The sequence below is a fragment of the Gigantopelta aegis genome, chromosome 15 (genome assembly GCF_016097555.1).
Source record: "Gigantopelta aegis isolate Gae_Host chromosome 15, Gae_host_genome, whole genome shotgun sequence".
In the NCBI taxonomy this organism is placed as follows: Eukaryota; Metazoa; Mollusca; class Gastropoda; order Neomphalida; family Peltospiridae; genus Gigantopelta; species Gigantopelta aegis.
In genome coordinates, this window is record NC_054713.1 from 33481292 (window position 1) to 33504147 (window position 22856).

The window sequence follows — 22856 nt, forward strand, 5'->3', positions numbered from 1 at the left end:
ATTAAGGATCGTCTGTTATTTCTTTTACGTTCATCAGGGTATGAACCAAAAACAAATCATCCGCAAACTGTGTGAATCGGTGAAGCCATTCTAACATATGTTTCCAGATGATTTTTTTTTTTCATACCCAGATGAATGTAAAAGAAATAACAGACAATACTTATAATTAAATTAGAATCATACTTGCTAATAATAACTCTAAAACTTCATACTTTACTTTGAATTATTTTTGGTCCATAAACAATAACGCTCAATAAGACAACTTGCTCATATAAAATGACATCATCAGATATGACTTTCCCTGACACGGTAAATTTTACATTCATCGATAATTGAACAAACTCCCATTGCTACGTCTGGACCAGTGGGATGATTTTATGCTGTAATGAATGTAGCAGAAATTTAATTATTAGCTGATGATTAATTAAACAGTGTGCTCTAGTGGTAGGGCTAGCTCTGCCACTCATCAAATTCGGCAATTGCGAATTTAAAAAACAATTGGCGAATTTTTACTAACTTCTATTCATGTTTTATTACTAACACATTACTTGTCTAATATTTTAATTTTTTTTATTACAGATACAGTAATGAAGATGACTGTGCTAACCCTCATTGTAAAGATCTGGGCTACCGAGATCATTACCATTGTCTGGACTGCAGCTTTAAGGTAAGTAGTGAGATCATTGTCATTGTCTGGACTGCAGCTTTAAGGTAAGTAGTGAGATCATTGTCATTGTCTGGACTAGCTTTAAGGTAAGTAGTGAGATCATTATCATTGTTTGGACTGTAGCTTTAAGGTAAGTAGTGAGATCGTTATCATTGTCTGGACTGCAGCTTTAAGGTAAGTAGTGATATCATTGTCATTGTCTGGACTAGCTTTAAGGTAAGTAGTGAGATCATTACCATTGTCTGGACTGTAGCTTTAAGGTAAGTAGTGAGATCGTTATCATTGTCTGGACTGCAGCTTTAAGGTAAGTAGTGAGATCATTGTCATTGTCTGGACTAGCTTTTAAGGTAAGTAGTGAGATCATTATCATTGTCTGGACTGTAGCTTTTAGGTAAGTAGTGAGATCATTATCATTATCTCGCCTTCATATAAAAGAATCAAATTTCATTGGTTAGTTAGCCTTTGACAAAACCCGTATACCCCACGTGAGCGGAGTCAAATCTTTTATACCCACCTGTAACATCGGACTGTTGTTATTGTATTAATGTGCCATGCAAAAATTTGTCTGTTACCAACGTAAATAAAACATGGCTGTCAAACTATTTGCTAACCACTCGGAAAATGAAATTGAAGAAAAGCGAGCATTTTAATGTGGCTAAGCATTGTAATAATGCAGCTAATTTTGAATTTGAATGACGTCAGTATTCCAATGACATCACTTTACATCTCCTTACCATAACACTAAACTGGGTACATGACGTTGCTATTGAATGTTTTTTGTTTGAACATTATTAATGCACCTGAATGTGTTTGAAGAAAATCTTGTAATTAAACATGTTGGCAAGGTAAATTTATTGTAGAAGCATCATGAGGAGTTTATGAATTTTTATAGCCTCTGTATGCTTTTGTACCCCGAACAGAAGGCAAGAGGTACAAGAGCATACAGAGGGTATAAAAATCCATAAACCCCTTGTGATGCGTCTACAACCTATATTGTCTCAAACCTCGCTATAGAAGGGGAGCTAACTTCTTGCTAGTTCACTAGTTCAAAGGAGAGTTATTTTTAGCTCCCCTTTGCATGTAGGGTTGAGACGTAGCCCAGTGCTAAAACTTCCTGGTCGGGTCTGGGATCAATCGCCATCAGTAGGCCCATTGAGCTATTTCTCATTCCAGTCAGTGCACCACATCTGTTATATTAAAGGCCATGGTATGTGTTATCCTGTCTGTGGGATGGTGCATATAAAAGACCCCTTGCTGGTAATGGGAAAAATGTAGCGGGTTTCTTCTCTAAGACTATATGTCAAATTACCAAACTTGACGCAGGCCTCTGAGAATTGAAAATCTGTATGACCCTTTTATCGTTTACGCAGAAATAAATCCAGGTAACTCAGTTCCTTTTTGCGTATCCCGTTATCAAAGTAAATTGTGACCAAATTAAAAAAAAAATTAATAATAGGTTATGCAAAATTAGATTCGCGTGAACGAAACGATCGTTCTCGCAATGTTCGGAGACCTGGTATGAAGCAGGCGTTTGTTAGATAATTCATTAATAAACTGTATGTAACGGTTGTTTGTTAAGATAATTCATTAATAAAGTGTGTTTTCACAGGTGTTTGTTAAGAAGGAGGAGATGGTTCGCCACTTCAAGTGGCACAAGAAGCGCGAGGACTCACTCCAACATGGCTTCCTCCGCTTCAGTCCCATGGATGACTGCAGTAAGAAGTATAACAGATGTACTCACAATGGACGCCAGACACACTATCATTGTATACAGGTATTCAAGCTAATTAAAATGAGCTTCACTGGTTAATTACTATTACCTGTGGATCTAACTGCACCCCGTTGGAACTCATGTCCAGTTGACCTTTCATTCGACCAGTCAAAACCTTACTTGCAAAATCATGTCAGTGATTTGAAAAGAATTTGAAAACATTCTCCTGTATAACGTTATAAAAGGTGAAGTGTGATTGGTGGATGTTTAAGTTATTATTTATAGACAAAATGTCACCTTGACATGGGGAGTCCACGCAGTGCTGTTAGATCTACTGGTTCTCTCCTTTGGGTTTGATAAATTGTCAGTATAAACTTACTGATGTTGTTTTGACTAAATGACAACATTCTGCACATGTCAAGCTGTCTATATCCCTAGGTGGATGGGTGTAGAGAATACTACATGAGTGGATGTTGGATACCATTATCATGGACGACTGAAGTAAGAAATATAAGTCTGACCCCATCAGGTTAGAGTCTCTGAGGGCCCTCCCATCAGGTTAGTCTCTGAGGGCCCTCCCATCAGGTTAGTCTCTGAGGGCCCTCCCCCCTATCAGGTTATAGTCTCTGATGGCCCTCCCCCCATCAGGGTTATAGTCTCTGAGGGCCCTCCCCCCATCAGGTTATAGTCTCTGAGGGCCCTCCCCCATCAGGGTATAGTCTCTGAGGACCCTCCCCCATCAAGGTATAGTCTCTGAGGGCCCTCCCCCCATCAGGGTATAGTCTCTGTCTCCCCCATGAAGGCCCTCCCCCCTCCCCCATCAGGGTTATAGTCTCTGAGGGCCCTCCCCCCATCAGGTTATAGTCTCTGAGGGCCCTCCCCCATCAGGTTATAGTCTCTGAGGGCCCTCCCCCCCCCCCCCATCAGGTTATAGTCTCTGAGGTAACCACAATTTGGTTAGAGACTTTACAAAATGATCACACTTTTAATTACATGCTTGTTTATATGGACAAGATTTTATTAAAGCCAATAGACTATAGACTTGGGTGTCATCAGAAAGGATTTACTCTGCTATCTAAAAGTGCATCTTAAAATTCACTATATTTTTGTTTGCAGAATGGCTGTGATAAAGTATACATCAGTACCTCAGATGTCCAGATGCATGCGAACTACCACCGAAAGGATTCGGCCATCATCCAGGAAGGATTTCAGCGATTCCGTGCCACAGAGGATTGTGGGACGACTTCCTGCTCGTTCTACGGTCAGCGCACGACACATTTCCACTGTCGACGAGCCACCTGTAACTTCACCTTCAAAAACAAAGCTGACATGGGTAAGAACAAATAGAGTAACACTAAAGAGTGGGGGGGGGGAGAGACATTTCCCAGTTGTAAAATGCTCGCTTGCTGCATACTTGGTCTGGGATCAATCCTACTTGGTGGGTCCATTAGGCTATTGCATGTTCCAGCCAGTCCACCACGACTGTTATATCAAAGGCCGTGGTATGTGCTATCCTGTCTGTGGGATGGTGCCTTGCTACTAATGGGAAAATGTGGGTTTCCACTCTTAAGACTATTATGTCAAAATTACCAAATGTTTGGCATCCAAAAAATAGCCGATGATTAATGAATCAATGTGCTCTAGTGGTGTTGTAAAACAAAACAAACTTTTAACTATACTGAAGAGTAGTTTTACAAAAAAAATTATTAAGTCCATGAGAAGTTAATTTGAGAAAGACAAAAAGTAGAATAGATAAGTCACCAGTTATTATTATTAAGCGATTTGATTAGCAATTAAAGGATGTACAGCAAAACCTGTTAAAACCAGACACTCTGTAATTCGGAATTCCCTCAAAAACGGAAATTTTTCATGGTCTCTTTTAAAATATTTGTGCAGAAGAGAAACTCTCTAAACCAGATACCAGACTTTTTACTTGATCCAAAGGGTGTCCGGTTTAGAGGACTTTCACTCTACTTCAATTTCAGATTTGTTGGAACAGTACTTCTTTCCCCTGACCCCCATCCTCACTTCTAACTCATATATAGAGGATATTATATGAGTGTCCATGACAGACGATGTTTACGACACGAGTGCCTAAATCATCATATTTCCCGAGCGAAAGCGAGTGAAATGCAATAATTTAGGCACGAGTGTCGTAAACATCGCCTGTCATGGATACGAATGTAATATTCTGTTTATTACCGTAGAACTGTCTTGCTAAATGAACATTCCAATCATTGTTTACAAACTAACGTTTCCTTAACTGCGGAGTAATGTTTGTTCATTGATGTCTTGAAAACCAAATTACAACCTGTTCTAAAGTTACGTGATATTTATACGCCCATAAGTAGAGTACACATGTATCAACAGCTGTACATTGTAAAGCATTTGTATACTAAAAAGCAAACAAATACACAGTAATTGAAATAATTAGTTTTGAATTTGAATGACGTCATTATTCCAATGACGTCAGTTTGCATCTCCTTACAATAACTATAAATTGGGTACATGACGTTTCCGTTTTAAGAATGCTAGAAAAATTATAGTGCAAAATTGCTATTGAATTTATTTTTTTTTAACATTATTAACGCACCTGAATGTGTTTGAAGAAAATCTTGTGATTAAAACATTGTACCTTTGACTAAATATGGCTTTCAAGTGAAATTATGGTAAGATATGCCACATTTATTATGTACGAAGCCAAAACAAGGGTGCGAAAAGTGACTCATCGACCTTAGTATAGATTTCTAACAGTTGTGAACGTTATATTCATAATTAAGTGTTTGATGTGTCACAACTACATCGTAATAGAATACAAGTTATCATAAATAATCAATTAATGTTTTATTAAATTAATTAAAAACACGTATTTATCATTACGGCATGTGATCAGCTTATACTCGAAATAAACATGTACTAATGAAGAAAGTAGTATCTGTGGAATGTCGTGTCACCCAATCAGAAAGAAATGTACTCTTACAACAGCCAATCATTAAACGACAATGTCAGGAGGACATACGATTTAGTTATGACATACGAGGGAAATCGTACGATAAATATGACCCTCGTTATGCTATACCTCGTAGGTAATAAAATATTTTTTTTTATACTTGTAGCTATAAAAGTGTGTGCAGTTTTTGTTCTAGTTAAGTAGTAAATAGTTAAATATTCTTTTGTTGTTTGCTTACTTCAGAAAAGCACAAGAGTTACCACCAGAAAGATGAAGTTCTGAGTCGCGACGGTTTTAAGAAGTTTATGAAGTACGAGCACTGTTCTTTTACCAACTGCCGCTACTCCAAGATCAGCAATCACATCCACTGTATTAGATCAGGTAACGTTGTTTTCATAACGTCCATATATTGCACACTATTCGCCAAAGGCTATGTTGTTAGTCCCCTATCTGTCTGTCTGTCTGTCTGTCCCACATATAATTTTCCTGACTTTGTTTTCACAATGTTTCAAGTTATTGAGCTGAGAATTTGTTTATAGCTTTGTCATGTAGAGTTTTAGATCAAGTTTGCCTTTCATGGGGATTTTCCCATTTTTACATTGTAGCCCAATCAAGACTCATGGGAATTTATTCAAGGGCCATAATTGTCAAAAATGGATTTTGCTATCTTTGACAGAGTTATGGCCCATTTAAAAATTTGTGAAGCCTGGTTGGGGACATGTTTTGCTTTAGCAGTACTCTTAGAATGCTTTTTTTGGTTCAATTCCTTCTTTTGAAGTCAAATTTCTCAATTGGAATGTACAAATTACCCACTTTATTTTATTATATATACATTGTAGATACTTTTAGGCTTTATGCTTTATATAAATTGTATTATTTAAATGCCAGAAAGATGATTCAAAATCAAATAAATAAAATTCTTCATATTTTGTTTGGCTAAGTGAAATTGGTGCATATTGGCTGATCAAATTTGCCAGAGTGCTCATAAAGTTAAATCATGCTCATACATATGTTACTTAAAAACATGCATTTTTGTTTCAAGATGCATATGAACATGAAAGTGTCTGACTGTTCTGCAAATATATATTTCAAACTGAGATGTTACAAGAGAAAACTAATAACCTTAAATTCAGATAACAGTTCTCAAAATAGTGGCCTGTGAAAAGCGAAAAGCAGTCCATTTTTCAAACCTATAGCTCACCTGCTAAAATTATCAAAACATCACAGGTAATTTTTCAAAAGACAAATGTATGTACAATTATCTCATCTGCTGTTTAACTTGTGTTTCTGTTATATATTAATTTTATAATGATTTAAAATACATCTCAGAGGTCATAGTTTTCCATACATTGTCCCAAACCCTCTGCATGCTCACCTTTATTTTCAGCGGATCATATTTTTTCTCAGCAGGAAATCTGAGATTGTTTGAAACAAGTATTCATGTTCTAGTTTTTAAAAGTTAAAATTAGTCTCTCTCTTTTTTCTTTTCTTTTTTTATTGAAGGCTGCAACCTATTAAAAAAGAAATCAAATAACTTTAATTCAGATTATTGGAACCATGTTCCAGTTCTAAAGAAGCTAAAATTAAGTTAAAAAAAATTTATTGTAAAAAAAAAGAAGAAACAAAAGCAACCAGATTATTTAAAACAAGTATTATTAATGGTTCTATTGGGCTATTTCTCATTCCAGCTGGTGCAACAAAGGTCTGTGGGATGGTGCATATAAAAGATCCCTTGCTGCTAATCGAAAAAAGTAGTCCACGAAGTGGCATCAGCAGGTTTCCTCTCTCAATATTTGTGTGGTCCTTAACCATATGTCCGATTCCATATAACCATAAATAAAATGCGTCATTAAATAAAACATTTCCTTCCTTCCTTCTTATTAATGGTCCAGTTCCAAAAAGCTAAAATTAGTATCTTTTTTTTAATTGCAGGCTGCAACTACGTGCTTCATTCAACGGCTCAGCTATATTCTCACAAGCGGCGACATGAGAGACGAGACTTTGAAAACGCGTACCGGAACTTCCGACAGGTCCAACGACAGTCCCACCAGACCCCAAATCGTCAAGCTGTGCCACCGCAAGGTTTCACCTCACTCCAGACAAAACCTGCGTCCATCCAACCGAACCCCTTGCTTTCCACTCTACCGGTTCTCTCGCCCGGGACACAGACCAGTATTCCCATGGGGCAACAGTCAATTCCGTCGATGTCACTGCCGCTGACCATCAAAACGGAAGCGGGGAAGACGATAGCAGTCCAGAATGTCGTTCACACGGAGATGGATGGAAAACAGGTGCTGGTGCCTGGCACGGATGTGAAAAGTCCGTCGATTATGGTTCCTGTTACGTCTTTATCCGGGTCGTCCATCGCCTACGGTAACGCTGTCATTCCCATCAGTGGAATAAGTCCATCGGCATCTGTCAGCGGAATACTTTCATCACCGTCCAAATCCTTAGGTGATATAAGTCCCGTATCCGTTCCTGTTGGTGGAATAAGTCCAGTATCTGCATCTGTTAGTGGAATAAGTCAGTTATCCACACCCAGTAGTTGCATAAGTCCGTTAGCTGCACCCACCAGTGGTGTTAATTTGTCGTCTGCACCTGTTGGTGGTACACCCCAGTCTTCTGCTCCTGCAAATGAAGTCCCAGTGAAAAGGGAAGTCCAGTCACCCCCGGTCAGTAAAGCACCCCCTGGTTCGATCAGTGCGGAACCTTCCTTGTTATCGAACTACGGTGATGTTGTGAAGGGAGAGAATTTAGGAGATTCATTGACCCTGCCAATTCCGACTTATTCACAGCCGACATCGGCGTCAATGGTCGTGACTCCTGCGTCACCAGCACCATCAGCACTGATGTCAGCGACGCAGTCATCTTCAGCTTCCCTGAACATTATGCAGCAGCAACGTGTGGCGGAAAATTGGAGAATTCCTCGTGAAAAAGACGAAGCTTGGAAAAGCTATTTGATCAGGTAAATAGTCTGTAGATGATATATTACAGGCTTCTGAGAACTGACAATTGGTGTAACCTATTTATGGGTTACACAAAAAACATGTAAAGATAACAGCCATAGAAATAAGCAGAATTTGTCACTAGTCCACTGGACAAGTATGTCTTGAAATCTGCTTGACCACTGATATTTTCAATTGTCCAAATGAGTTGTTTGTTTTATTAGAGTACAAGGATGATGTTTTTGATTGCTCAAAATGAAAGTGCATTGAAAATTTCTACTTGTCCACTGGACAACCATTGATCTCGACGTATATGTTGTTTGCTTTTCAATTCTCAGGACAAACGGCCAATGATTTTGAAAACAGGATAACACATTAAAAAACATTTTGCAACTTATCAAGACCCATGTAAACAACGTCATAAATTTATTTATATCTGAGTAAGAACAAATACGATATAACTTGATGGAATTTTTTGGATTTATTAAAAAAAATTTTTTGTTATATCAAGTTTAATTGTTGGTCTGGATATAATGTCAGCTTTGTGTCTTAAAATCTAGAGAAACTTGATACAAGGTCAGCTTTTATCTGTATGCTTCTCTGTCTCATCACAGATACACGGCGAACGACCCCTGCAACTCCCGCTGCCAGTACCTATACAAGGATCACTACCACTGCAAGGTGGACGGCTGTGTCGTGCTGTTCAGATCTAAGGATGGTGTCCGCGAACACGCCAAGTAGGTTTCCTCTTTCTAAGACTATGTGTCAGAATTACCAAATGTTTGACATCCAGTAACCGATGATTAAGAAATCAATGTGCTCTTGTGGTTTTGTTAAAACCAAAACATTTTTATTTTAACTTATTTTCGTGCTTATATCCAATTAAGGTTCAAGCACACTGTCCTGGGCACACACCTCAGCTATCTGTCCAGGATAATGGGTTAGTTGTTAGTGAGAGAGAGAAGAGGGTGTAGTGGTGTTACACCTACCCATTGATTTGTTAAAACTCGCTCTGGGTGGGAGCTGGTGCCAGGCTGTGAACCCTGTACCTACCAGCCTTATGTCCGATGGCTTAATCACAACACCATCGAGGCTGGTTCCTTTAGCTGAAATAGTTTTAGTAATCAAAGGGGAACAACTTTGCAATATACAGAAAAACATATTTAGATGTTGAAGATGAATAACTTTATTAGGGGTTTTAACTAATAAAAAATGATATCCTAATCAGAGTTTCATTATGTTATATTGTTCACAGATTATATCAAGTTGGCGAGAGTTTTTTTAAAAGTTTTTTTATCTCTATTGGACTTGATGATGTTGACCAGATTTTAATTTTTACCTAAAAAAAAGTATGTTATTTATCTGTATTGGACTGTAGATTTGACAATGTTAACCAAGTATTTAATTTTTTTTAATCTATATTGGACTAGATTTAACGATGTGAACCAGATTTTAATTTTTTTTAAATCTATATTGGACTGTTGATTTATCAATGTTAACCAGTATTTAATTTTTTGTTTATCTATATTGGACTGTAGATTTGACGATGTTAACCAGTATTTCATTTTTTAAAATTTATATTGGACTAGATTTGATGATGTGAACCAGTATTTTAATTTTAATTTTTATCTATATTGAACTGTAGATTTGATGTCGACCAGTATTTAATTTGTATGTTATTTTGTTTCAGATTCCATGAAATCCAGGACCGGATCACGCCGCTGGTTTACATCAAGTTCGAGGCAGACGAGGCGTGTCAGCACAGCTGTCAGTTCAGTCTGCAGGAGAAACACTACCACTGTAACTGGGTACGTTCGTTTATCAGTCTGTAGGAGAAACACTACCACTGTAACTGGGTACGTTCGTTTATCAGTTGTAGGAGAAACACTACCACTGTAACTGGGTACGTTCGTTTATCAGTCTGTAGGAGAAACACTACCACTGTAACTGGGTACGTTCGTTTATCAGTTGTAGGAGAAACACTATCACTGTAACTGGGTACGTTCGTTTATCAGTCTGCAGGAGAAACACTACCACTGTAACTGAGTATGTTCGTTTATCAGTCTGTAGGAGGAACACTACCACTGTAACTGGGTACGTTCGTTTATCAGTCTGTAGGAGAAACACTACCACTGTAACTGGGTACGTTCGTTTATCAGTCTGCAGGAGAAACACTACCACTGTAACTGAGTATGTTCGTTTATCAGTCTGTAGGAGAAACACTACCACTGTAACTGGGTACGTTCGTTTATCAGTTGTAGGAGAAACACTACCACTGTAACTGGGTACGTTCGTTTATCAGTCTGCAGGAGAAACACTACCACTGTAACTGAGTATGTTCGTTTATGAGTTGTAGGAGAAACACTACCACTGTAACTGAGTATGTTCGTTTATCAGTTGTAGGAGAAACACTACCACTGTAACTGAGTATGTTCGTTTATCAGTTGTAGGAGAAACACTACCACTGTAACTGAGTATGTTCGTTTATCAGTTGTAGGAGAAACACTACCACTGTAACTGAGTATGTTCGTTTATGAGTTGTAGGAGAAACACTACCACTGTAACTGGGTACGTTCGTTTATCAGTTTGCAGGAAAAACACTACCACTGTAACTGAGTACGTTCGTTTATCAGTTGTAGGAGAAACACTACCACTGTAACTGGGTACGTTCGTTTATCAGTCTGCAGGAGAAACACTACCACTGTAACTGAGTGCGTTCGTTTATCAGTTGTAGGAGAAACACTACCACTGTAACTGGGTACGTTCGTTTATCAGTCTGCAGGAGAAACATTACTACTGTAACTGGGTACGTTCGTTTATCAATCTGTAGGAGGAACACTACCACTGTAACTGGGTACGTTCGTTTATCAGTCTGTAGGAGAAACACTACCACTGTAACTGGGTATGTTCATATATGAACGTAGGCAATCAGGATCCTATTTTTGTGTTGTTGGTGTGTTTTTCTGGGGGGGGGTTGTGGAGGGGGAGGGGGGCAGGCTGATTCATGCCCAAATTAAACCAACATTCATTCATATTAGTATTACTACAAGGTTGCAAATGAATCGTTAGTTTTTACATGAATTACAGCTAATATTGTGAGTAAAATGATGAAAATAAATGGTGAAAAGGTTTTTCAGGCCAGCTCAGTTTGTCTGCATGTCTCCATAATTTTTGCTCAAATTTGAAGATTTGTTCAGCACTGAAAGTGGGGAGTATGGGGAGGGAGGTCAGTTAAATAATAAATGGTCAGATGCATACATGTAACTATAGGCCAGAATCTGTGATGAAGTGCTTTGATCAGTTTTTATAGCCCTCCCTTAACTGGTTTGTTGTTTTTTTTTATATTTATTTTACGAGTTTTCAGTGATAAACACATGCATTCCTTTCTAAAAGTGACTTTTTTTTGTTCAGTTCACATTACTGCTGTAAGTAGGTGTGTATATTATATATAGAGAGAGAGAGAATAATAAATGAGTTACCAGTTATTAACTAGTTTAGTTACATTGATATATTACGACATATGTACAGAATAGTAAGGGGCCATTTACAGTTATCAACATTTTTCACAAGTATACAAACAGTTTTTTCTTAATTTTTTCCTTCATTTTTTTTCCTCTTTTTTTTTCAACACCCGCTTGCTTTCTGAAAAATGTACATTTAATAAATATTTTCATTTTGAAAATATGCTGGTAAACTCCCCCATTATACAATTTGTATACTCGGACAATATTGAACAAGTCTTAATTATATATAAATGATTTACAAGTGATTAATTAAATTAACAAGTAAAAGATGTCATTTGTAGTGAGCTTTATAGCAAACATCCACATGTATATGGTGTGTTGTTATTGTTGTTCCATTAAAACATTTTTACTTTTATTATCTTTGATTTAGTGGTTACTAACAAATCATTCTTACGCTGTTTTGTCTTTGTTTTTTTAGACTGGTTGTTCTCACGAAATCCCGGCATCTGGTCCAGCGTTCGCCCGCCTCGAACACTACCGAATCCACGAATACGCCAAAGCCTCCATCGGGAAGGTCCGGTATGGCAGCAACAAACAGGAATCTGACATCGAGAAACGCAGACGCGGCCGACCACCAAAATTCCCCAAAGGCGAGATCCCCAGAATTCCAAAAGTCGAACTGCCCAACGACGTGATCGCCGAATCGGTGCGCCTGTTCATTGAAGGAAAATTCAACCAGGACAGCGACGTGATCAACGGGTTTCAGCGTTTCCGGGCGGGAACCAGTTGCCCCGACGACCAGTGTCTGTTCTACAAGAAGGAGCACTTCCACTGCGCGCGGGCCCGGTGTCACCACGCCACGGACCGGCTGGACGTCCTGAACCTCCACGCAAAGGACTTCCACAACTTTGTGAATATTTTAGAAGGCTTCGAGTTCTTCGACCGTAACATTGACTGCCGTCGCGTGCACTGCCACAACAACCGCGCCAACCGCCACTTCCATTGCCTCAAGCCGAAGTGCGACTACTCGTTTGTGCGCCACAGCACGATGGCGCAGCACGACAAGAAGCACCGGTATGGGTCAGCATCAGCGTCGGTATTATCGGCGTCGCAGAAAGTCCCGTCACTGCTCTACCAGAAGGAGATGGCAGCGTTTATCCCCATCGTGCCAACCCAAACGTCCATTGCGACCAACGATCCCAACAGCAAGACTGTGATAAAGCCCGCCGGCACGTTCTACCCGGTTTCGCCATCATCGAAGCGGCAGAAGAATTCCGGTCCTCCGACCGTCCCACACATCAATCCGGCTCTCACGCAGTTGGTCTCGCAGGTGGTTTCAACGGCCATTGTGAACGCCGGTTCGACGACCATCATTCAGCAGCCGATGATCAGTCAGATGATGCTGCCCATGCTTCCAATGCAGATGGTTCCACCGAACACGATCCCTCTAGCCAGTCTCCTGAAACAGAAGGGCCCCAACGCTCTGCCACAGCCCAACTGGGCTTCGCTGAAGAACCGGATGCACTTCGCAATTGACTCGAACTGCGGCCGGCCATTCTGTAAGTTGAAGAAGCGGGACCACTACCACTGTCTGGAGTGTAACCAGGCCTTCTCGGATCCCATCCGGCTCCGTATGCATGTAGGTAAACACGGGATCTCCTTCGAACGCTTGGATCCAGGCATGAGGGGGATGAAACCGCAGGCCATAGCTCCGAAACCGTCGCATGTTCCGGTGGCTGTTCCGACGACAGAGTGCGGGCTGGATCTTTCTAGCAACTCTCAAACAGGTGCAGGCACAGATGTAATTGATGCTGTGCCAGAAAATGTCTCGTGTGAGGACGTATCTGTTAATAATCAAGATGACAAAACCAGAGGAGCTATTGTGAATCTTAGAATTGCGGATTCCAAAATTGAACTTTCTGAAGGTGTGGAAAATAACAGCGGATCGGATTTTGAGCTTCACATGGGAACAGTGGATTCAGACAATGACGCAGACGAACTGGGGTGTTTGGAAATCGACGAGTCATTCGAGGAACCGAAGTCGAGCGATCACGACAACAGTTTCGAGGGTCTTACCAGTCCCGACGAAAGTTCTACCACTGATGTTTTTGCGTCACTGAACTCTCGACGGTCGGGTCGAAAACGAACGCACACTCGCCACGACGATTTCATCGACAGCGATTCTGCGCTCGTGAAGCCAAGAAGACTGTCGAGTCCTCGTCGGGCTGGAGACAAGGACGAATCGGTGCCGGATGGATACCAGCGGTACTGGTACAACGAAGACTGCCGACAGTCGCACTGCGCCTACCGACAGAGTGTCACGCACTTCCACTGCTCGCGACCCGACTGCGGCTACGGCTTCAGTGACCGGTCGCGCATGGTGCAGCACACGCTGCGTCACAGCCGGCTGAACACCATCATGGGGGACGAGTTCCAGCAGTTCCGCGTCACAGTCCCGTGCGGCCGAGCGGACTGCGAGCTGGCAGGCAAGTCGTCTCACTTCCACTGCCTGCGCTGCCCGTTCCTGTGCGCCGACTCCAGCAAGGTGATGGCCCACCGGAAGTACCACGTGAAGCTGGACAACATCAGCTCCCACGGCTTCCAGAAGTACACGGGCACGGAGAACTGTGGGGTGGAGGCGTGCACGTACCACAAGAAGCAGACGCACTACCACTGCACGTTCCCTGGCTGCCACCATGCGGTGCTGGGACCCGCACAGTTCGCGCCACACAAGATAAAACACTCCGAAGAAGAACTTAATTAGATTTTTTTTGGGGGGAGGGGGGGTACATTAAAAATATTTTAGTATCATGAACTATTTTCATTACATTAAAATCTTTTTTTTTTTTAAAAGAAAAAAATATATTAAAAAAAAGACGTTTATTTTAATGAAATACATGTATTTGCTGTACATGTACTTAGAAGCTATCAGAACAAACGGTGGGTGGGTGGGGGTAATCTGTTTACCAGAATTTTAAAACCAGTTTTAGAAAATATATATTTATTATTTGTTTAAAATTATTATCTAGGTAATAATTTTTGCATTTGCCTTTAGGTTAGTTTATCTGCATTAGATATAATTTGTCATCCTTTACTTATAGTACATGTATGTTACCATATGTTAAAACACAGACATCTAATTATGTAGAAAACACAAGCTTTCCCCCCCCATCTAGATTTCACACTTCACATGCAAGACTAAATCAGTTTCCAGTTTAATTTGAATGGAATTTGATTTCTGTATTTAAATTAAGGCTCAGTGTTGAAATTTACATTCCAGTAGAAACAGAATTTGACCCAGATTTGTCAGTTAGGGCCATTTCCCATGTGTTTGGTTTTTTAACCATGGGATTCCAGATTAATTTTGGAACAGCCTAATTTTAATAGAACAAACATGTATAGGTTACTGTAAACCAGATCATTATTGTTGTATTATTTTTTTATTTTTTGTGTGAACAACATTGATAACTGCAATGCATATCTCCAATGAAAGTAATGTATGTGTATAAATTTTGCTACTTGAGTTTGGGCACAAGTGATGTGAAATTTATATGCAAGCAATATTTTCTTGATTTACAGTAATTAACTGCTGATATTTTATTAAATATGCTGTATTAGAATTTCACATTTTATACAAATGTTGACACATTCCTTTTCCCTTTTGCAACTGGACAAGTGTGAAATGATACCATGTGCTACAAATGTAATAGAAACTGCATTCAGTTTTTACACAAAGTGTAACAATTTAAATAACAAAAAAATAAAAGTAAAAAATATATCTGTACATTAATTATTATATATGACTGGTGATGTTGGTTTTTTTTACTGTTAGACTTTCACATTTTATAGAAATGTTAATAGACACATCTTATATTATTAGACCTATTGAAAATAACCCAATTCATAGTATGAATGTATGTATGAATCTTGCATGTAAATGCAATGGTTCTACTTAGTAGAATTCTGTACATTTTGTACAGTTTTTCAAGTTATAAGATGGCGGAGTTAAAAAAAAAAAAAAAAAGCCGGTTATACACCACTGCTGATATTTATTTATTCTATTATTTTTTAATCTGCTAGACTCACATTTTATGCAAATTATGAATACATACACGCCTATGTTACTGGGTCTATACTCAAAATTACACCATGTGTACCTGTAAACGTGATGGCCTTTCTTAGTAGAAAGTTATAAATTACATTAAATTTGTAACTGTTCCTGTTAGGGAGCATCAGAGTTTTAATGAAATCTGTACGTTACATAACTGCTGATCTTTTTGGTTTTCTTATTGAATATGTTAAGACTAACATTTTATGCAAATTATTAATACACAGCTTCTGTTACTGGGCGTTCTTACAAACTGCATTCAGTTTGTACAGTTTTTCCAGTCATAGGATGCCAGAGTCTGTAGACTATACAACTGCTGTTTTTGTTTTTTTGTTTTTTTTAACATGTTAAAGACTTCAATATTTTATGGAATTATTAATACACTCTTTATGTTACTGGCCTCTACTCAAAATCACACCATGAGCTCATGTGAACATGATGGACTTTTGTACTAGAAAGTTAAAAACTACAACAATTTGGATCTGTTGCCGTCAAGGGGCACACAACTTTAACAAAATCTGTAGGTTATACAACTGCTGATGTTTTTCTTATTGATGATATTATTAAGACTTTAACATTTTATGCAAATTATTAATACACACTTTTTGTTACTAGCCCTACATTAATTTTGTACAGTTTTTTTCCCAGTCATAGGATGCCAGTCTTGTACAGTTTTTTTCCCAGTCATAGGATGCCAGTCTTTAGGCTATACAACTGCTAATGTTGTTTTTTTTTTTTTTTTTTTTTTTTTTTAATATGTTAAGACTTCAGTATTTTATGAAATTAAAATTATTAATACACTCTTTATGTTACTGAGCCTATACTCAAAATATGCACATGTAAACGTGATGAACTTTTTGTAGTAGAAAGTTAAAAACTACATTAATTTGGATCAAGGAGCACTAGAGTTTAACAGAATCTGTACTTTATACAACTGCTGATGTTTTTATTATTGATTATGTTAAGACTAACATTTTGTGCAAATTATTAATACACAGCTTATGTTACGGGCCAACTCAAATTAAACCATATACACATGTAAACATGATGGCCCTTCTTGGTAGAAAACTGGCAGGATTTTTTACAGTTTTTTCCAGTTATAGGATGCCAGAGTTCAACGAAGCCTGTAGGATATACAACTACTGGTATTTTTTGCTTACACATTTTATACAAATTATTAATTCCAGTACACACTTTATGTAATGAGCCTTGTTGGTAGAAACTGCAATGATTTTGTATAGTTTTTGTGGTCTTAGGATGCCAGAGTTTAACAAAACCTTTAGTCTGTTATGACTGCTGATAATTTGTGCTTACACATTTCATATAAATCATCAATATTATGACACACTTTATTTTAATGGGCTTTTTCAGTTAATACTGCAATGATATTGTAAAGTTTTTTCCAGTCTTAATTTAATTAGGATGCCAAGAGTTTGACCAAACCTGTAGGTTAAACTGCTGATGTTAGTTGGAATATGTTTTATATGATTATTAACACACATCTTATGTTGCTATGGCTACGATGTACAATGTACACATGTAGATGCAAAGGGCCTTCTTGGAAAAAACTTTCAATGATTTTGTAAAGTTTTTCCAGTCATAGTATGCCAAGAATTTAACCAAACTGTAGGTTATGCAACTTCTGATGCTATTTTTGTAATATTTTAGATTTTCACATTTTATATGGTTATTAATACACACCTCATGTTACTAGGGCAACTCAGAACAATACCTTGTACAATGCAATGATTTTGTACAGTTTTTTCCAGTCTTAGGATGCCAAGCGTTTAACAAAAGCTGTAGCTTACACAACTGCTGATATTTTTTTGGAATGTGTTAGACTTTTCACATTTTATATGATTATTAACACACACATATTTTGTACCATTCTTTCAGTCTTAGGAAGCCAATAGTTTAACAAAAGCTGTAGATTATACAACTGCTGATATTTTTTTAAATGTGTGACTATTAGACTTTTCACATTATATATGATTATTAACACACACCTTATGTTACTAGGACTATTCAATACCATGTACACATGTTAAAATGTAGATAAAAAATTCTTCTTGACAGAAACTGCAGTGCATGATTGTATACAGTGTTTCCAATCATAGGATGCCAAGAGTTTAACAAAACCTGTAGGTTATATGACTGCTGATATTTGTTTTGGAGTGTGTTAAGACTTTTTCAAATTTTTTACGATTATTAACACACACCTTATGTTACTTAAAGTTTATTAATACCATGTACACATATTATGATTTAAATAAAAGGCCCTTCGTGATAAAAACTGTAATGATTGTATAGTGTTTCCAGTCTTAAAATGCCAAGAGTTTAACAAAAGCTGTAGCTTACACAACTGCTGATATTTTTTTAATGTGTTTGACTTTTCACACTTTTTTACGATTATTAACACACACCTTACGTTACGACATTGCTGATTCTCTGTTTAATGTACATTAATTGAAAATTATTTTATACACGTTGTTGTGTAGCTTACCTTAGTAGTAATACTATTATAGTTTTATTTTATTTTATTAGAGATTACAATGAACAAATGGAGGCCAAACTGTGTGTGTTGTAGCACAAGATAATTAGTATTAGGATTTCAAATGCTGCATGTGTGTTTTAAAACTGTATGACCAATCTAATATCAGTGGCCTTTGAAAGGGGAACACAACCTGTCAGTGAAACATTGCTAGGATTCTTAACAGGGATAAAAAAGAAAGAAAAAAGAAGAGGATTTTTTTAAAAATAGAGAATATAGTATTCCCCTCAAAACTGTTCTTATCATTCTTTGATATACTAGTGTGCCTCGAATAGCCATCTAGTTTTCAACACTCTTAACAACAATTAAAAAAAAAAATTCAAGGTCATTTCTATTTCTTATTAAGGACAATCTGCTCATTATGGAGGCATTGGGCAAACATTTTAAACATAAGAAATAGGCATAAAAGATTTTGCAATTTGTATAGGTAGCATTACACTAAAGATTTTATAAGCACAGACATATGAAATATTTTCACAAGAAGTGAATAGTGTATACATCGAAAACGGTTTTCAGTTGGAAAACAAAATTTCTTTTGCAGCACTTCAGATTACTGATGGGTTTGCGAAACATTTATGAATTTGAAAATATTAAATTTATACATGTATCCTGACTGTTGTTAAATATATATATTTTACTTGATTAAAAATACATTTTGTTATCTTGGTGCCAGTTTGAATGAATCAATGTGCCATTAATTCCTGGCAGTATTGTATATATACATTGTATATATTTAAACAGACTTCAGGAACTTAAAACTATTATTATTTTTGCATGTTAATTAAGTGGATAATTAATTGATGAATAACATTCCGCACTTCACATTCATTGCCATTAATGTGACTCTATAATACCGTTGATACTGTTGTATTTTTTTTTAATTTACATAAAATATATTTTGATGTAACGATGTCCAACTGTTTTTATCTCTTTACAACATGTGTTGTTTTGTGTTATTGTACCAGATTGGTTAAAGGCATGGTCATACAGCAGTGACTTACCATACTTAGGGCAGATTCACACAGATTACGTGAGTTGAAATATACATGGTTTACTTTCCACTTCAGCCATTTCTAATTCTTGCTATCATAAAGCCAGTTTACAAACATTGTGCAAATGCACCTAGCATTGGCAAGAAATTAACAAACGTTTTTTTGTACGTTTTTTTTTTTATGGATAGCCATTTAAGAATATATCTAGCTCAGTCTTGGTTGAAGGATCGAATTACCTTGGTGGACCCATTATTTGACCCCCCCCCCCCCCACACACACACACCATCCAAGCCAATGCACCACCATCTGTATTTCAAAGACCATGGTATGTGCCGCCCTGTTTATTTGAAAGTGCATATAAAAGACCCCTTGCTGCCAGTTCAGTTTCCTCTGAAGACTACATGCATGTCAGAATTATGAAAAGGTCTGACCATGATTAGTCAGTATGCTCTATACAGTGGCATCATCAAACAAAATACATCTTCACTTTTTTGCTATTAGTAGGTGGCTGGAATTACATTAATTTACGGGACAAATTAAATGTATATTTTCAGGTTATATTTTGTTGGCTCCTTGGCTCCGTAGCCCAGTGGTAAAGTGTTCACTTGATGCATGGTTGGTTTACGATCGATCCCCATCGGTAGTTCCATTGTGCTATTTCTCGTTCTAGCCAGTGCACGACGACTACTGTATTGTATCAAAGGCCATGGTATGTGCTATCCTGTCTGTGGTATAGTGCATATAAAAGACCCCTTGCTACTAATGGAAACATTTACCTTTTTTTTAATCTAAGACTGTATGTAAAAATTACCAAATGTTTGACATCCAATAGCCGATGATTAATAAATTGATGTGCCCTAGTGGTGTCGTTAAACAAAACCAACAAACCAACCTTCTGTAAGTGAAGTGCTGTACGATCTTGTCTTTAACGGGTTCTGGTAACCAAGCACTAACCACTGAGTGGTGCCCTGTCATTGTAGGAGGTAACATTAATATATACGTGTATCAAGCAATAACATTTCCTCCAGCAATCTTTTTAAATGATAATCTATATGCAAATTACTTTTGAAACAGAATATTTGTAAATACATGTACATATACTGATGGAAAGAAATGAGGGATCACACCAAAACTAAGAGGAAAGACTTGACTGCAACCAAAACTCTCAATCCATAGTGTCAGGACGTTAACTGTGTTACTAACATTCTGTCTGACATTACTGACGTGCTGTCCGACATTACTAACGTTCTGTCTGACATTACTGACATTGCTGATGTTCTTTCCGACGTTACTGACGTACTGTCCGACATTACTGACGTTCTGTCCGACATTACTGACATTACTGACATTCTGTCTGACATTACTGACATTCTGACATTCTTTCTGACATTACTGACGTTCTGTCCGACATTACTGACATTCTGTCCGACATTACTGACGTTCTGTCTGACATTACTGACATTCTGTCTGACATTACTGACATTCCAGGGATGGGACATTCATTCATATACATGTACTTACCTTTTGTGACACTCGATAGCCGATGTGTATTTTTGTGCTGGGGTGTCGTTAAACATTCATTCATTCATTCCAAGGGCGGGACATAGTCCAGTGGTAAAGCGCTCACTTGATGTGCAGTCGGTCTTGGATCGATCCCCGTCGCTGGGCCCATTGAGCTATTTCTCGTTCCAGCCAGCTAGTATATCAAAGGTCGTGGTATGCATTATCCTGTCTTTGGTGCATATAAAAGATCCCTTGATACCAATGGAAAATGTAGGGTTTTTTCTCTATAATACTATATGTCAGAATACCAAATGTTTGACATCCAATAGCCGATGATTAATAAATCAATGTGCTCTAGTTGGGTGTCGTTAAACAAAACAAAAACAAAAATAATACAATACCAAGTGTTCCCTTATTTCTTTATCTCAGTATAAACAGAACGTTTTTGATGTTTATCTTGGTTGTCATTTTAAGAAATATATTGTTTGCTGTAACACAACCATCTCGTAAAAATCAGCATAACTGATTTGTTTTTCAATCATGATTTCCAGTTTATGTGTAGGTCTATTTCAAAAATATAATATAGAGAGGATAATAAATGACTTACCAGTTATTAACTTTTTTGTTTCAAGAGAAATAACATTTATATTACAAGTTTTATTAATTCATGTACAGAATTATAAATTTAAACTGGACTCCTTTTTTTTTTTTTCCTTCTTCATTTTTGTTTTTTGGAAAGAAAGTATTGAGTTGCACAGGCGTGTATGCAGGAATTTTTATCAAGTGGAGTCTAGACGGCGATGATCGAATATTATAGCAGGGTCGACTCATGCTCCCCCAGAAAATATGTTCAGAATTTATTTATTTTTCTTTGCTGGAGCAGGGAAGCGTTTCAACCCCCAAAACCTCCCACTTGCATAAGCATCTGTTGCAGCAATTTCCACGATTGTTCAGTTACTGCAAACAGTGTGTACTTTTTACGGTCACATTCATTTGCTGTGTTTTATATTTTGTATAAAGAGAAAACATGCTAATTTTTTTTCTTTAAATAAAACATATTTACTGTATGAAAATATTTGATATTGGACATAATTTGTATTTACGTTTTGCCTTTTTCCAGAATTGAATCCCCCCTCCATCCCCACACCCCATTATTGTGCTATGCAATCTGTACATTCCATTCCCACCATTGGTGTCCTTTTTTGCAAAAACTGTATTATTTACTGTCAGGTTTTTGTTCCAGTATTCCATAACCTGCATCAAGTATATATTTGTTTTGTGGATAATGTTTGTCATTGTGTAAAAGCCATTCCATTTTCACACTTTGGACTCGACTCGTGCAGAGATTCGATTTCAAAAATACTAATTCAGATGTGATGTACTTGGAATATTTTACATAGTTTTTCTAAGACAAGCTTATATATACATGTATATATATATAATATTGGAATTTTTTTTATTTCTTTACAATAAATGTTTTAATTTTGCGGCCAGGATTTTTTCTTTTTCTTCTATAACCCAGCTTAATATTGTTTTTTTTCTTATGATAATGTATACAGTAACAATCCGTAGCATATGTTTTGACTTGATAGTAAGCAGGGCCAAAAAAAAGAAGAAAAAAAGGTGAATTACTATCTGTTTAATTTTACAGTGATAAGTGTTTATTCTATTGTAACAAACTGTTTCTGCTAATAGGCACATAGAGAAAAACACTTAAGGCTGAATTTATGAAGCCTGTGGGTTTTAAAAAAAACCCACCGTAGGTGTTTAAGCGATGTAAATGTATATAGTTACACACGTGTAAGACATAAACAGGCATTGTAAATTCGGCCCTTAGACTGATGGATGAGTGTATAGAATTTACATAAGAAGCACAGAATATATAAAATACTGTTATGTAATTTATAAAATATTTGTGATCTTAACATTTACTGAAGATTTAATTACAGTAGTGACGTATTTACT

At 37.4% G+C, this 22856-nt stretch overlaps 1 protein-coding gene across 1 annotated transcript in view; it reads left to right on the top strand.

Annotated features, from left to right (window-relative positions):
• The window catches only part of LOC121390484 (zinc finger protein castor homolog 1-like), a 62010-nt gene extending 41991 nt beyond the window's left edge, over positions 1 to 20019 (top strand). The window contains exons 3-10 of the mRNA XM_041522311.1: positions 580 to 667; positions 2277 to 2441; positions 3495 to 3711; positions 5572 to 5709; positions 7261 to 8293; positions 8888 to 9010; positions 9964 to 10081; positions 12216 to 20019. Coding sequence (XP_041378245.1) covers positions 580 to 667; positions 2277 to 2441; positions 3495 to 3711; positions 5572 to 5709; positions 7261 to 8293; positions 8888 to 9010; positions 9964 to 10081; positions 12216 to 14501 — 4168 coding nt within the window. The 3' untranslated portion in view covers positions 14502 to 20019. The remainder of the gene's footprint in view (positions 1 to 579; positions 668 to 2276; positions 2442 to 3494; positions 3712 to 5571; positions 5710 to 7260; positions 8294 to 8887; positions 9011 to 9963; positions 10082 to 12215) is intronic.
• The last annotated feature ends 2837 nt before the right edge of the window (positions 20020 to 22856 follow it).